Source organism: Rhea americana, unplaced genomic scaffold, assembly GCF_003343005.1.
Source record: "Rhea americana isolate MKP2758 unplaced genomic scaffold, rheAme1 scaffold_180, whole genome shotgun sequence".
NCBI classification, from domain to species: Eukaryota; Metazoa; Chordata; class Aves; order Rheiformes; family Rheidae; genus Rhea; species Rhea americana.
This window is the reverse complement of record NW_028185928.1, coordinates 27,410-45,164: the sequence shown is the minus strand read 5'-3', so window position 1 is coordinate 45,164 and position 17,755 is coordinate 27,410. Positions and strand designations below refer to the sequence as shown.

The following is a 17,755-nucleotide window of genomic DNA, read 5'->3' as shown; positions in this document are numbered from 1 at the left end:
ATTTTTGCAGGGTTTTTTTCAAACCATTAATATTAAAATGTTCTCTGTTTTGAAAATGTGGATGAGGATTTAATTTACTTTTGGAAATTTTTATTCATTTGGCACAAAACAGAATGCTTAACCAAAGAAGGAGAATTTGAAAGAACAAATAGGAGCTGTGTGTTTTCTTACAGAAGAGCTGTCGTAATTTTTTTAAAAAAAAAAAAAAAAAAAAAAAAAAAAAAAACTATTTTTTTCATATTGTTTTCTTCCAAATATTGATTGACACATTTTACAGATACTCAGTTAATGTCAGTCTCAAATGTTGGCAAAAATGTCTTTAGCTGTAAGATCTCAGAGATGGGTTGCTGTCTTTCCTGGTAAAAGTCAAGCCCAGTTAGAAGTTCCACATCTCGAACACGTGCAGCATGAGCCTGAACTCTTTCTTCAACCCATTCGGAAGGCTGCTTATTTTCCTGCCAACAAAAACAGGAGCAATGCTCAAACACTGATTATCACCTAACACCACCACCAAACAACAGAGTGCCTTTTGTAGCATTAAAAGCCTTTAGTTTGTAAAAATTCTTTCATTTTTTTGATTGACATCTTTGAAGTCTTGCAGTTGGGAATCTCATTCGAATAGCCAAACGAATGTCCCCTCTCCCTATCTACCCCCCCATAGACTCAGCCTCCTGTCAGACCYGCTTCCTATCAGCTACATTTTATACCGTCTTGAGAGACTAGTGGAATCTGAACATGAAAGTTGTAGTATAAACCTAACACGAAACTCAATTTCCAAGTAAAAGAAAAAATGTATTTGAAGAAAGGACTGTAAGCAATCTGAGGTAATCAAGAAGCAAAATACTGCTGAAATGATAGGTATGAATTTTTAACTGCAAAGTACAGTTGAGTCATATTTTAAACACACAAGTCAAGGTAGTTATAGTTACTGTATAAATTAGTTGCTGTTCTTAGGCTAGCCAAACAACAGGCACATGTCAACCTGAACAAAGTCCTTAGGGCAGCTCAGTCTTACTGTTGGACAGCAAAAATAGTAGCTAGATAGACGCAGACTTAACACACATACACCCCCCAGAAGAAAATAAAAGAAAAAAAAATCTGTAAATATCAGCACTGATAAATCAAAATGCTACATTTTATTATCTTACTACAAAAAATTTTTGCATGTAGATGGTAATTTGCTTTTCTGTTATCAATACCTGCTTCAGATGCAATACAAGTATTTCACTAAATTTAACTTTCCACAGGACACAGTTAACAATATGAAGCATAAAGATATTTGAGGCTTGTTGTTAAGCTTTAGAGATAGCAGATATTAATTGCTAAAATATCAAGATTAATTCCTGATTATTTCTAATTATTTCTTTCGTACATTCAGTCAGCTCTCAGCTACCTACAAGTTCATTGAGCAGTTGCAGATTATCAATGCCACAAATGCAGATCCAGATCTCTTCTAAGTAGAGCCGGCTTGAACTTGTCTGTAGTCATGAGTTCAAATAAAGTCACAACAAACTCAACACAACTGTTACTGCTGTGAGGGCCAGTTCAAGTCTGTATAGCTACATCTGTGTATGGGAAACTTTGTAACAAAAGGAACCTTCTGCACCTGGAGCTTGGTGCAGAGACACCCACCTGGCTCGACAATACATGCTAGACTCAACTAATTTATTTCCTTTGTGTTCTGTAAAAGGTGAGATTTACACTGTTAGTGAAAAGTATACCTTTTACTTAATTAAAATATGTATTTCTGGTTGTAAATTGTGAATTTCAACTGCAGAACCATCCATCTAAATGCATACTGTCTTACTTCTGACACGGGTGGAATAAAGCATTAATTCCTCTAGCTAAAGGGAGTAAGATTCCAAGTTCTCTGATACTCCTAGAGCAATTTTATCCTACAGCCTTCTACACAGCTATCTCAACTTGTTATCTGTGCTGCTGTTTTCAGACCTTCTTACTCACCTCTTAGGTGACTACATTGCCAAGTCCTCTTATCAAAACTTCATTTCTTCTTCTCTCTTGCTTCCAATCAGCTCATTTGTTGTGCTGCCTCTGCTACACTTTCTGGCTCTCCTAGTCATGCCTTTAGCTCACAGCTGTTATGATTCATACGACACCATACACAAGTTCCTCATATATGCTTACTCTTAAYTTACTGTGAGTAAATTAAATAAATACCTAGAGACCTAAAGATTCTACCACTAGGAACCACAGTTCACAAAGCCCACTTGCTCACAGGATCATGAAATTATACTTACAGCACAGCTTTCAGTGTTGTCAGGTCGATGAGGAAGGATAAAAGACAAAGCATCCAAAGAGCCTGAACAGTTCAGTGGAGTAAAAGATGTGTTCTTGCAGCTCGTCAGAATCACAAAGTAATGGGTTGGGATTGGGATTTGTGTATTATTTACATGCCTGTAAAACAAAAATTAGGGRATTTATTTAGTAATAATGTATAATAACACTCATGCCAAAGGTATTTCATAGAACACACCTTTCACTGTTATATGACTTCTATTTACTTTATAAATGAAATAAATATCTGATGGAATGGACAATCTCACTATCTGTTTCATGAACAACCAAACATGCATGGATTAGTCCTTTTGCTACAGGCAGTCCCACTGAAATCAACAGGATGGCTTATGTGCTTAGTACTCTATTTTACCAAAGCTAAAGATCTCTATATCTAGAAGAGGCAGGATAGAGCACTGTAAGCATCCTCATTACATTAGGAACTTCAACTGTATGAAACTGAATTGAAGAAGAATGAAGAGAAAATTAGCTTCTGGTTCCTGGTCAACAAGAAACGCCAGAATGATAACTTGTGGCTATATGCTATAGAAATCAGTTTAGGATATGTGATTCAAAATGTCTTTGCCTCCATTTTATGGCCATTTCACTAGAATGCTCACTTTTGTGTTTAAAGTTATGAAGAGCTGAATGCCTCCCAAATTTGCTGTATTCTTCAATATTTAACCAAATATCATCAGTAAAACCATTATATGATTTAGTATGACTAACCGTGCTGAATAAAACATGCTTGTTCAAAACTGTACACAACATTATGTGGTTGAGTGGGTATTACAGCATTCTGCTTGGAAGGAAGCTCTAGTCTCTCATCCCTTCCACCCTCCTACTTCATGGCAGAGCTGATTTTATCATTCTCAAATCATCTTTGACAGATGTGGTATTAAGTCTAGCCTTGAATACAAAATCTCCAGTGACAGCATTTAGCTGTGCAGATTTCCCAGCACTTGTTCTTCTGCATAAGTGTTCTTAMTGTTATAAAGCATTTTCCTTATATTTGGAAGAGTCTAACTTGCTGTTTGCTCTTATTCTGTTTTGTTCCTCCTCCTGTCCTCATTGACTAATCTAAATACTTGGTCCCTATCTTTTATACTTCTGCTTTACATAATTTTCATTTATTTATGTCCTCCTTTAGTCCTGTTTCTACAGATAGGTAAATTTTTAAATATGTTTTGCTAGGCTACGAGAGCTCACTAAAATGTATGYAGAACTTTTTAGGCTTCCAAGCAACCTGTACCATAACTATGCAAAGGTTGCACTCAGACATATTACATGTTACATGCCTAGTTACATGATTCAGTGAATACATTAAACATAGAATTCTGGCCTTTGACAAAACAAATCAGTTTGAGACAACAGGAGGAACAGGAGGAATAACAAATAGGTGAGTGGGCACAACATGGAAGTGAGAAAATTATGACTACACATATCTTCTGCCTATTTAGATGCATCATATATTCTCCCAGTATTTTTATAGTGGAGGCCCAAAAGACTGGGCATAAACCTGGGGAGTAAACTACTAATACGATGTCACAGTATATGTCTGTATGTGTGCATGTGTGGACAGATACACATGTAACTGCAGGCTTTTTTCTGTTTACTGGAACTTCTAAACTACAATTTCTAAAGCGCTGTATCTACTTACAAGAGCATTCGCTTTTGCGTAAGCAAGTATTGCTATGAGTATTGCTTTTTTAATGAATGGCTATTGGATTATAAAGGGAAGAGTCAACTCTCCTTGATACTTTGTTTTTGTTGTTTTTGAATAAAAGTTTGTCTGTGTGGAAACATAGTGCAAATAACCCAGAGTTTGACTCCTGCCATTTCCTTGTACTCACAGCGTAATTTCATGAAGGGTATCAAAATGACCATCATAATTGTAATCAAACACCGGTCCGCTGATAACATTTATTCCATTCCTTTCTGTAGCATACTTCTGAAGCAGGATATTATGGAAATAGTCCCATATGTCTGTCATTAAAAGAAAATGTAAGCATAATTAACATAATTTTGAAGCTATTTCACCACTAAAGGCAAAGAACATATTCCCTTTTTTATTGTAGATAAATAATAAAAATTTCCAAGCTAAACTGTCTGTAAAATCAACTCTTYGTTACATACCATTTAGCTTTCTTTAGAAGGGATGTCCTCTTACTCACCACTGAAAGAGGTATGGTAAATGCTACTATATTTTTGTAAGCCTCTCTTACGTGACTGGAGATGTACATTCAATCTGAAACTAAAGCTTACAACTCTAAATCTGAAAAGTCATTAATTTCTGCCCTATCTGCTAGCACTGACAGCTGTGCCAACTAGTGTAAACTGAGACAGTGGCTCTGTGAAAGGAATATCTACTACCTGAGACTTAGTCCAAGCTGAAGAAAAAATTCCAAAGTGATCAGGTACATCTAAGAAAAGTTCAGACAGAACTATATACAGAAAAATATGACTTACAAGAGTGTGTTTTAAAATTTCACACATCCAATTCTGAAAAAACTTTTAAAGATTTTGTGCAAGATCTGGATACACTACAGGTCATGTATTAATGTTTTGAGATCATTGTTACACCTATATCAAATGTAGAACCATTTCAACAATTACAGAATATATTAATCAAAATCTTGGAACCTACCTCTGAATGCTGTATACATGGGAACTATATTGCTGGTGAGTAAAGCATCATATTGTTCGAGAGCAGATGAATTGAAGTCTATATGCACACACATAAAAGGACAAAGTATACTTTAATGAAATACTACACAAATTGGATTTATATGTCACTATAAATTGCAGGTATATCTGATTCAGCTTCACAGTTCTTAACATTTAAATTTCCTGCTAGTCTGTGGAAGAGAGAATATAAATATACATGAATCCATTTACAAAGAAACATTCATGTCTACAGTATATTGTGCTGGATGGAAGGCTTCTTTCATAATACTGGCAGATACAAACAGGGATAAACAACAAATTTTCTCATGTGTAATATCTCAGAGACAAATTTTATTTTGTTTATGGGCTAGGCTAGAAAGGAACCATCAGATCATTAGGTCATTGTATTTATCACTTATTATCATTTCAAGGCTATTCAGCTTTATTGAGATGTGCTTTCTTTTGATTCCTTTTGTGCGGGAACTATCTACTCCTATCCATTTGTAATTTAACTTGATATTCGAGCATGGGCATATGATCCTACAGCAAACCTAACATTTCCAAATCTGTGTGTACAACCTGTTCAATACAATACTATCAAATTTGACAAAAGGAAATAAGCACTCTTTATAGAGGAAGAGAGACAGCTCTTATCACTAACTTTTTACATCTTTCCAATCAGTTTTCCTTAAATTCAAGTTGTTCCATTTTTTAAAGAGAAACCTAAATGTTCTACACTGAAAATATTCAAACACAAGTAGCAACAGTCCTGCTTTTGGTCAGTCTATAAACACTGGAAACTTTTTTCTGCCCAACTTGCTGATCCCAAGAAGTTTGTTTTGGTGTTTGGGTATATGTTTAAACATAAACCCACATCCAGCTGATTAAGACTTTCTAAGCTCTGGCTATAAAAAGAACCATACTCACTGGGAGGATAGAGGAAACCGCGAGTGAAGTTCAGCCTTTCTGAGTAGTTGGAACAATTTTGGCTCTGAGCAACAGGGATTCTAACATCAGYCCGCAGACAGTCTGAAACAGTGGGAGGAAGCGATGTGTTTTCCTGTGAAAGAAGGAAAAAAAAGTATTACGCCCACAGTTGTGGCTAACTTAATGCCCTGTATGTTTTTAACTTTCTAGAATGGCCTTAATTGAATCTTTTCCTATTTTCATAATGAATCAGGTCAATGCAAGTAATGGACACTGATGTTTTCTGCCTAGTGTTTTTCCTTTATGTCTGTTTTTAGGTAATTCAGAGAAATCCCTATGTAGCATGTGAAACTGCCATTGCAAAAGTAAGGCCTTAGGCCAAAAACAGGTGACAAATTTGGCTCATTCATCACTTTCACATTTCTAGAAACAGAAACTTGATTTCACATCATCTTGACAATAAAGCATCTGAGAATGCTCTCTCAATACTCACTCAACAAGGAGTCTGTGTCTCTGAAGAGTTAAAGTTAAATAAATTCATAGCAAATTCTGTATGTTTTACTAACTATCTTCATTAACTTCAGTAGAGCTATGTTAACGTGCATGCTAACKAAGATCTGGCCAAAAGGGATTCTGATTGTTTCTACCAATCTCATATTTTATGATTGCATTAACTAGAATATCAGAATGTGCTCAAGTTATATATTAATGGAATTAATATTAGTGTTTTCAAAAATACTCCCACACATTTAGGTCGCTCATAGCTGTTTCCACTGGACATCCCAGAATAAGAATTGAGAATTGAGAATTCATAATAAACYCATGAAATCATATAATTTTGAGGAAGTAATCACTCAAAACAGTTCAGCTTGCTTTTTCTAGAATCTACAAGCTAGTCAAAAGTATCAAAAGCTGCTAATAGTGGAGTGTAGCAATTTCTATTTTCACCTTTTAATACAACAAGATCGACAGTTAATGCAATCCAAGAATGCAAGCCATATTGCTAATGGTCCATATACCACTCTCTCTCTGGTATGACCTACTCATTTCTTTTCCTCAAAAGAAAGGAATAAGTTATTTTTAAACAGTCTATCAAAAATGATAGAAGAAAGATTCTCAAAGAAGCTGTAGAAAATGGTGATTTATTAAGAAATGAGTCCTTGACACTGATAATCAGCATGTCTCACGACTTTAGAATCAGAAAACAAATTTAATMACCAGTTTGACTTCTTTAGCCCTTTGGTTCCCTGTCTTTCAGGTTACAGATGGCTTCTGAAGAATACATTTAACAACTGTAAAAAATGGTTTTGCCTCCCACATCATGCATTACATTTTCTGATGCAGATTTTTTTTTTTGAATAGCTAGTAATTAACGTCAAGAAATATGAGTTATTTACATTACATGACAGTCCTGAAGCAGCTGCTGTGGTCTGTCATGTCAGCTTCAGCCACTTCCAGGAATCTTTTTTGGGTAATCAAGAAGAAAAATACTGAACCACAAAAAACAAAATTCCCACAACCTCAATGCACCGAGCTTTAGTTCCAAAAATCTCAGTGATTTAGACAAGTCTCATTGCTGGTTTTGTCCCATTGCAGTACAGATTAGACTACTTATGAATGAGTTTCAAAAGCTAATTTAATTTACATTCTTATACTAAAGATAAAAAATCTTACATGTAATTTTCTTAAATGATAAAAATGCTCCAAATCCATATACAGAAGAATTGTTGAAAGCTTAGAAAGGCAAATGAAGCTGCAGTTCTAGTGCACAAAGTGAATTCACAAACTACTGTACATAGCAAAGCAGTTTTAAATTCCACAAATGTCTGCAGGCAGGTGTACCGGTTAGCTTTCAGCAAGAAAATCTGCCTTCCTTCCTTGCAGATGAGGAAAAAAAATCTCCTTCAATCTTAGATTTTCCTTTGAATCAGGATACTAAGTAACTGAAACTCTATGTGACATCATTTCATTAAGGCCTGAAACTATATCCAATCAAAAATGATAGGTTATTCATAATATCTCTAATTATGATATCACATGGAGATGCAATAATCTTGCACTGACTTCATCAGCCAGCCCAGTTTTAAAATGCTTGCAAACCACACAAAGCTAGCAAAACTCATGCCTGCATCACTTGTTCTATTGTCTGAGGTCTTCTCTATAGTGGGTAGATACCCACTTATCAAGAAATATCTCACCTTAGAAGCTATGCAGTCATTGCACAGGCTTTATTCACAACAGAAACAACCTAGGATGCATTAACAATTTTGCAGAAATTGCAGGCTTCTGTCATTCCCATGTATTGTACACAAAGCTTACAAAGACAGTGGCTGTAGCCCTCTGTCATTCCATCTTTGCCACAACTTATAAAGCTTTCTCTCTTGAATACTATAGATTGTAATTGGAAAAAAAAGCCACATGATTTCAGTTTACTGTATAAGAACACAAGCTAGTGAGTGATCTGACTCTTATAATCCTTCATTGTTGTGTCTCTAAGAGTATTACAGAGGAAATACATTTTCATATCTTTTCTATAGGAAACATACATCCACGTAGCACAGTCCGCTATGAACTGTACAACATTTCACCGTCTTAATCATTCACTGCTTACTTATACTGTGGCATTAACCACTATGAGAAACTCACATAGTTCACACATAATTTCTCCGTATTTCCATTGTTATAATAAGAAATCATACGGACATGAACAACACACTTCTCTTTAGATAGAAAAACCAGTTTAGAAGGCATTTCCCTAGGGAAAATTAAGAAAGAAGGTCAAATTRTAGGAGGAAGCAAGTTTGTAAATGTCCACTAGTTTACTGACCCTGGGAATCAATACAATTTATTCTGGAGATTCACATACCCTTGAACTCTCTGAGCTTCTTCTAGCTATAATTATATCATTCTGAAATTATATATAATACAATACAGAGAAAATAAACAGAATGTACGGAAATATGTATTAGTACAAACTGTCTTGAAGGACTGTACGTATTTGGAAGGTTTGTTAATGTGAAAATAATAATGATATTTACAGGAAAACTTACAAACTTCTGTATTTGGAATCATAGCCTGATTTTCCTCAGGAATTTACAGGTAAGTTTGAGCACTACCTTGACAGCTTACCAACTTACAAAACAGCCTTAACAGAACCAGCTTAATAGCAGCTCTTTTCTTTTGTATCGTTTGTATCCCTAACAGATGGCCTTTTCCTCTTTTTAAAAGCTATTTTAAAATATTTGAATTTTAAAAGATAGCAAAGATACTTTTTTCAGAAAAAAAGACCCAAGTCACATGACACCCACTAATCCATAACCAGAATTYCCAATGAATGAACCACATGTTCAATCCATTATATTACATGTTTAAGAATGGTACGGATAGCTGATAACCTACAGGCTTATTCACAGTGTATGAAGTCCACAGTGGCATCCAGATGTTGTAACTGTATCCACTCACATACTGATGATGGGAGAGAAGGCAGTAGGTGTTTTCCTGCTGAAGAACTCTTGGTCTTCCATATGGCAAATTATAGGAATTTGTCGTCGTTACTAGATTTTAAACAATAATTATTGAACCTCCCTTCTCCAATATTTTGATGGCACAAATGTTTAAACAAGGAGAGGAAAAAGATCAAATCAAATGTAGATAAAAGCATTAATAAATACAAATAGAACGGATACTAAACATGAGCACATGTCTGTTTAAGGTTTTTGCTTCTGCGTGAAATAAAAATGTAAAAGAAAACTTCCATGTTATTTTTAATGTGAGAAATCAATATACTATGACATCAGACATGAAAATTCCCATTTCTTTACAATTTAATTCTAATATAATTCTTTTGAACTTATCTTTTCAGTGGATTGAGAATCAAGTCTTAGTTGGCTAGGAAGTATTCTAATGCTTCCTAAAACTACCAAAAATGCYGCAAAAAACACACAGAAATATCCATCAACATTTATGACTAGAGAAAGCAAATTTACACTTGCCAGGTGGGGAACAACAGGTATGGCACAGCCCAGAAGTTCTCAAGCTGGATCCAAAGTCCACTGAAACCTGTACATTTCTTTTCAAGATTTCAGTGAGATTTAGATCTGGTTCCTGTGCAGAAATTTTGCTATGAAAGTATCCATTAGCATCTTTTAAAGAGACGCAAAGAAACAAGATAAAAATAATGCTTGTCATCCAACTCTGCTACTTCACTTCAAATTGTAATTCCCATTGAAACCAATAACATAGAACCTAAAACAGTCATAGATTGAAAACTATTGCTGCCTCCTTCACTTCTTAATACTTACTTTCATCTGTGGTTAGATTTAACCTCTTGTTTATTTCTGAAATGTCTGGTATCTGTAAAATATTAGAGAACCATTCATAAGAAATCTCCAGTTTGGAAAAATAAACGAAAAAACACTTGACAAAGTTGGTTAAAAGAAATGAGAAAACCCTACTTACTCCATTGCATGTGCATCCTAATTCATCTGAAGGAGTCAGACTGACAACTGGACATAAAGAAGGAGATGACTTTTCTTTGGCATGTAAAGGATGGTAAAAAGGTTTTTTCAAGAGGTGGTTTAAGCTGCCATGTGTTCCATTGTTYGGTGCTGGTGTAATATGCAGCAGATCTATTGAAACATTTGAAATTTTTTAGAACAGTTTGTAAAGCTACTTTAAGASTAAAATGGCATTGGTAAGAGGCATTATCTTTCCATTTCTATGTAGTTTCTATACATTTATTCTAAACAGAAAAAATAGTTTACTCAATTATCTATACTATTATGGTAGCTAGCAACAGCGCACAATTTTCGAGGTATGAAGGTTCACTAGTATTTTTCACTGCATCAAGATTTGTTAATCTATGCATTTGAGTAATGTTAATTCAGCTTTATCCAGTGCTGTAACATAAAGAAGAGTAAGTGATTTTATGCATAATACAGTTGTGCTTGCAGGAGATGAATGTATCAAATTATGARGCATATAGCATATTGCCTTTTTGTGCAGTGCTTTAACTCATTTCCTGAGGCACATATTTCCAAGTTGCTCAGTGCTAGGACTGCAATGGTACAGCTCAAATTCTGAGCAACTGTTTTAACTCTCTACAAGGCTCTTGTCCTAAAATGATCCCACAGGCATCATTTCAACAGCAAGCCCATGTGGGAGGAGCACTTTCCTTTGTGAATCTTCAGCAGACTCCTGCAATCAGGAACAACCTTGAAAGCAGAGTAATTCCTGGTAGTTAATCTCTGAAGACCAAAAAGAAAGCTACACTGCAGCATGATTTCAGAAGAGGCACCTGGTGTGAGAAGCTTAGCTTCTGAATGAATTTACTAAAGTTGTAGTTACTCTTCTAGCTCTCACAACATTAGCATTTGAAAACACTGTTGCTTTATCAAGTACTGGATTGTCTCTACTCACCACACATAAGGTTGTAAATCTCTATGTTTTCAAAGGGGTCCACCTCTGTATTCTCTTTAAAGCCTGGGCCATATCCTAAGAATATAGCCTAGATTGTAATAATAATAAAAAAGTTGTTATCTAAAGGAAGTCAAATTCAAAAATAAATGAGTGGGATTTTAAGGAGCCAGGGACCAAAATTTAGCTTTTCACAGTCATCAAAGTTAAAATACAGGATTGCTCTGGTAAAGAAGRCAAATTTTGCTTATAATTTTTGCATATAATCTGAAGAAGAGTACAAAACATAAATTCATTTCTCAGGTTACTTTCAACTATATAATGAATCTGGGCTGTTTTCTGTAGTATTTTTGTGCATGCTTATGGAAATTATTGCTTGTTATATTTCAGATTCATACCTTTTATGTTTTCATTGCAATGGCTGGTAACAGCAATACTATTTCAACAAATACCAAATTATGACACTCACAGAACCTATTTAAAGGCTAATATTGACCCAGAAATATATATATATGTATATATTTAATGTGTAAGTTACATTTTCAAAAGTCTTTAGGTAGCATAGGAGCCTATAGCCATGGCTACTGCTGCCATGGCTACCGCAGGGAGTAAAGTGCTGGGAAGATATCCCAAGTTTAGCAGASATCTGAGTCGGTACCACCAATGGTACAAAGTAGTGCTGGGTAGCCCTTGATTGTGTCTGAAAGCAGTACAGCAGAACACTGACTACTTACAGGCTCAATCTAGTTTCTACTATTTTATAAGCCTCCTGACCTGCCTGCTACAAATATACAGAAAACATGACTAACCAGGAAAATGATCTGTTCTAACATAATATTGTTATGTCTTCATAATAGGAAAGAATTTTTAATATATTTAAAAAAACATCATTAAGACATATTACTCTTTTATAAAGAATTAATCTTCCTTAGCCATTGTGTCATCAGGATATGGTTAGCTGTGATTAATATTTCCATGATTTAACATGATTTTTTTCTTTTTTTGCCATATAAACAYTCAGGAATGTTCTGATCAGTATATTGGCATATGGTTATAATATAGATGTGAAGACCCAGCCAAAATTGGTTCTTGTAAGTAAAATAAGCCAGGTACAGAATATAGGGCTATTAGTGGCATGCTTGAGCTCATTTAAAAGTTCACATAACAGAATGTAGACAAAATACCATCTTAAAAACTCAAGACCTCAAAACATTTTCACTGCAACCAGCGAAAATGAGAGGAAACTGCAATACAGGTTATTCTAACAACTTTTTTATCCCGATGACAAGACCAAGGCTGGTAAGTTAAGCAGAGAAAATGAGCTTTAGACAAGCATCTTTAGATAAGGCCTTCAGATGCTCAGTTGAACTTCCAGAGCCTATGGAGATTTTTCAGTCATTACCTTAGTAGAATGAAAGAATGAAAGCAAGTAATATTCCATATCTAAACACAATATGCTTGATTTACTGTAATCCATCTGGCTCCATCTGACTTAAGGTGAGCCAAGACAAGTTTCAGTACTGCATTCCACAGAAGCAAGACATGTATACATTGAGGAAAAGCAATTTGAATATGAGGACTTAGTATGTAGTCATGGTTAGATGCCTGAATGACACACAAGAAAAAAGTACATTGCAAAAAATTATCATGTATTCTATATTCTAGTGGTTCATCCAGATATAATGATTTTCTACATAAGACACAAGAGTTGAGTAGAAACATCTTACCTGCATACTTTTAAATTCATTGTCATAGCCATGGTTACCCCCATTACAACCTGTGTATCCTTTGTTTCTAAGAAGAAAGTATCATATGTTGTAATTAAATTGGCACAATTAGAACCAGTTAATAACTGTCATTTTGAATCACTGGACTCTGGATCATGTCTTAAAAACAGAATAACATAATATTGTACTAGTTTTTGCTCATTCAGTATTGATTTTTATGAAGATCTCTCTCTCTCTTCCTTAAGTAACAGAAGTTGTTATGGACAGAAATAAAATATATCCCAGGTAGCTACTGGGTGAATCAATGTTTTGGAAATTAATTGAAGAAATGGCTATTTTTCTTATCTTTGCATGGCACAACCATAGTTTTTATACAGATAGCAGTAACAGTTATTCTGTGCAGAATGAGATRTTTGTAACTCCAATGTAATGATGCAGTGTGCAGAAATACAAGGGCAGATGCCTTGAAAAGTGGGGATGCAGGACACAGTGCAGAGGAGTACAGGCATAGGATGACAAAGGATTGGGCACAAGCTRGACCTGGAGACCCCAAGACTTAAATAACTCACTTATGGTCAATTAAAGAAATGCAGACCTGAAACTGAGCAAAATCAGATTTAGGAATAACAAAGAGAAGAAAGAACAAGTATCTAACATACGTAAAATGTAACATATATAATAAATTCAGATGTATTTTGTTTATTTTCTTTTTCCCTCCTTTTCTGGAAAAAATGATTCTTTCATTAGACTGTTAATATTTGATTCATATTAATCTTGGCCTTATGTATAAGGTGAGTTTCCTTTTTATTCATAATAAGACTTAGAGATTATCACTCAAGTCTTAAGCAAAAATAAAATGAGACACTTGTGATGAAAATGAAAAAGATAGAGAAAGGATAGAAAAATAAGAAAACAGTCCCAAAGATGATGTTACCTCACAGCAAGCCACTGTCGATCCACCAAAAGATGTACTTTGTCAATACGAATGTTGTTAGCATAATGGAACCGTTTTGGCAAGTTAGGTGTCAGGTAAGGTTTGAAGTGCTGGGGTGATCTTTTGCACTATGCAATAGGAAAGAGCCCAGTCATGAGTTTTGTTCGGCATTAAAAATAAACCCATCATAATCCCACCACTCAATACTAACACAAACATCTTAGTGATAGGAATGTAAGCATAAAATACATTAATCACGGATAGTTCCTCCTCCAACTAGTTGATCTCATTTTTGGCCCAAGAGGCACTGGAAGAAAAAGTAGCTTTGTTGAAACTGTTTGAAAATACGCTGCTATAACACACATAGAAGTGCACTAACATTTTGGTAAAAGTCTTGCACAGGCTGGAAGACATTTAGTAGTACAGTTAATATTAATATCACTGGCTTCTGATATATCAGCTTACACTCTACAAGAGAAAGTTCCTTGAAAGTTTATGATTTTCTGTGACTTTCTATTACTTTACCACTCAATAAATAAAGCAAAAAATATCTATTTCTATGATTATCAAGAGTCATTTTGAAACCCCTTTAAAGTTATAAGCAGCTAAATTTCTAACCTGGAAGCAGTAAATGTTCAGTCACTGGAATGCTTTCTAGTAAATTCATAGAAGTATAAGAAAGATCACTAGCTATGGTGATCTCACTTCACAAATGACTCTCTGGTAATTTATTTTTCAGATTGTCAGAAGTTCATTAAAAAACAGCAATTACTTCAAATGCATCATAGAAATAAATGGTAGTGCAATTGTAAACACCTGAAGATCTCTCAATAGTTCTTACTGGAAGATGCTGCATATAAAGAATCAAGAAAATTTGGATTTCTGGAACATAAGCAGATATAAGCTTACTGACAGCTGACGCAACAATTTACTGCAACAATGAACAATGGTGCCATTATTTGTAAGTGTGGGAAGGATAACAAAATAGAGGGAGAAAATGAGGGCGAGTCAAAGATGATACACTTATTTAAGGGACCTCAGGACAGTTCTAATTTGCTCCCAGGAATTTATTCCTCAGCAGTGCCCCAGCCATGTTCTTTTTTTTGAAGCTACATTCCCTCTCCTAGGTTGAGGAGGAACATTCCCTCTCCTAGGTTGAGGAGGAACCAAGGTTACACCAGGTCCCATGCCAAAGTTCTGTCTCACTAAGGTCCTTTGCAACAGTGAAAATTTTGTAGTAAAGCCTGTACACATCCATACAATCAGTTTCATGTTCTAGAGCTTGCATTGGCCTCCTAAAACCGCCTTGTACTCCTGTATCAAGTGCTCCAGAAAACACTTAAAAAGAAAACAAAGTATCTATCAGTAGAAGCGGGGGTCAACCAACTGGTGAGCAGCTGGGCAGAAAAGGGCCATGAAGTCCTGGTAAAAAATAAGATGAACATGAGCCAGCAATAAGCCCTCATGGCAAAGAAGGCCAACAGTATATTGGACTGCATTAGGCAGAGAGTGCTACCAGGTCAAGTGATCCTTCCCTTCTATGCAGCACTAGTGAGGCCACATCTGGAGTGCTGGGTCCAATTCTGGACTTCTCAGTACAAGAAAGACATATATTTACTGGAGTGATTCCAGTGAAGGGCCATGAAGATGATTAAGGAACTGGAACATCTGTCATATGAGGAGAGGCTGAGAGAGCTGAGACTGTTTAGCCTGGAGAAAAAAGGCTCAGCGGGATCTTATCTATATTTATAAATATCCAATGCGGGGAGAATAAAGAGGATGGAGCAACACTGTTCTCAGCGGTGCCCAGTGGCAGGACAAGTGACAATGGGCACAAACTGGAACACAAGAAATTCTACTTGAACAAGTTGCTCCAAGAGGTTGTAGAGTCTCCATCCTTGGAGATACTCGAAAGCTGTCTGGATACAATCCTGGGAAATCTGCTCTAGTTGACCCTGTCTGAGCAGAGGATTGGACCAGATGATCTCCAGAAGTCCAACCCAAACTATTCTGTGATTCTACCCATAATAGTACAGTCTAGGATTTTAGTTGCAAGAATGAACATGTATACTCCTGCACTATAAATGTCCAATGTCCAGCTACTAGCTAAAGGCCTTAGCTTATACTAACATATCGAAAGCGGATGCAAAACTGCTATATTAGCAGGTATGCCATGAATGAGATTGACACTGAGAGCCTAACCACATCTGCCGATGGCGATCGGGACAACAAGACAGCAAGCATCATGGCAATGTTTCAGAGGTGTTGCTGCTGTTCAGGAATCCAGCAGTGCGAAATTTTACGACATCTTAAAAAAATAGGAAAGAGCTTCTAGGAAGCTGATTAAACCTGAAGAATGGACCTCTTTTACTACACAAGCAGTACAGAAGACTACAGCATGGTTGGCATCTGATCTGACATCTTCACTTCTGAGTGCTAGAGTTGTATACTCTGTACATTAATATATGAAATGAGAATAAGTGTTCTTGGCACAAGAGAACCCAGGAACAAGAAAAATAGGATCTAGCAGGTTTCCTAGCTCAGGAGATGAGGTCATCCCTCCCAYGAAGGAGAGTCTAATTAAAGGAAAAAATAGATGACATCATCCTGTAATATGAATGTATGTCTTTTGAGTCTAGCAATTAATATACAGCACACAACTCCCTTCACTGTCCAAAGCCCTCCTTCTAACAACCTGAAGGATGGAAAATACACAAGCTCCAACTGTTCGTGAACAGAAAAGAAAAGTCTCCAGATACCAAGCTATTCCTATACAGCAGAGCTGTCATATCGCTTCTCTAACTATTTGCAGTTGCAGTTCCACTGAAACCAAAGAGATGCAAAATGTGCTATTTCTCTCATGCTAATGCTCTTTGGTATGACATGTTCCAGTGCATACAATGAGATAGAAAATGTAACACTGAAAAATCTCTTTCCTCTGTTCCCTATTGTTGATATCCTGCATCTCWGTCTACTTTGGATTATATGATTGTGGTGAATAAATGATCTGTTCTTAAATATTCATAATCAAGAACAATTTAAACAAGAATGCACTGCTCTTTAGATTTTACATGACTGAAAGCTACACTACATGTAGTATTGCACAACGGAGTTGTTCAAGACCTCTAGTGGTGTTTTATTAGAAATACACTCAGCTAAAACAGTTTAGAATTCCTCCAAGTTGTGAATATTCATTCTAAAAATATTAGAACATCTGTCTACCACTTGGACTAGGACTAGTCACAGAATGGAAAATGAACTGGCAATAAATGAAAGAAGGGGAAACTATGACAACACATGGAGACCAATCTATTTAAACTTTTAACTCACTGTAAATTATAAATGTAAAGAAATAAAAACAGTCAAGCTTTCTATGTTGGTTTGACCACCATATTTAGCCCATATATATTAAGCAGATATTAAATGCTATAAAGGTTGTGAATTATCTATCTGAAAATGTATAAAGAAAAATAGCACTGATGGACTGTGTGTGTCTTTTACCACTTTTCAGTAAAAAAGTAGGCTTGGTCTCCCTTTGCTTTGCACCTACTGCAAAGCTCAGCTGTGACAGAGTGTACCCACAAAGCACAGTGGTGTACACTGGAGAAACAGCCAAGCTTGGACCTGCTCTGAGGTAGTTCATTCACATTGTACGGTCATGGCCCAAGCAKAACTATCAGTATGGGCCTAGAAGTAGTACAGGTGTATTAATACCTGAAAGTACTGCAAGTACCCAAGCCCCATCTAATAAAAGACCCTGAAAGCAGCCATACTGCACCATGCCAAAGGT

At 35.8% G+C, this 17,755-nt stretch overlaps 1 protein-coding gene across 1 annotated transcript in view; it reads right to left on the bottom strand.

Moving 5' to 3' along the window:
• Nucleotides 1–281: 281 nt before the first annotated feature.
• The window catches only part of ENPP3 (ectonucleotide pyrophosphatase/phosphodiesterase 3), a 42,454-nt gene continuing 24,980 nt past the window's right edge, over nucleotides 282–17,755 (bottom strand). Inside the window, exons 15-25 of the mRNA XM_085301893.1 lie at nucleotides 13,966–14,093; nucleotides 13,032–13,098; nucleotides 11,308–11,395; nucleotides 10,348–10,517; nucleotides 10,191–10,242; nucleotides 9,289–9,443; nucleotides 5,890–6,022; nucleotides 4,943–5,020; nucleotides 4,149–4,281; nucleotides 2,259–2,415; nucleotides 282–455 (exon numbers count right to left, since the gene is read on the bottom strand). Coding sequence (XP_085158019.1) covers nucleotides 282–455; nucleotides 2,259–2,415; nucleotides 4,149–4,281; nucleotides 4,943–5,020; nucleotides 5,890–6,022; nucleotides 9,289–9,443; nucleotides 10,191–10,242; nucleotides 10,348–10,517; nucleotides 11,308–11,395; nucleotides 13,032–13,098; nucleotides 13,966–14,093 — 1,335 coding nt within the window. The remainder of the gene's footprint in view (nucleotides 456–2,258; nucleotides 2,416–4,148; nucleotides 4,282–4,942; nucleotides 5,021–5,889; nucleotides 6,023–9,288; nucleotides 9,444–10,190; nucleotides 10,243–10,347; nucleotides 10,518–11,307; nucleotides 11,396–13,031; nucleotides 13,099–13,965; nucleotides 14,094–17,755) is intronic.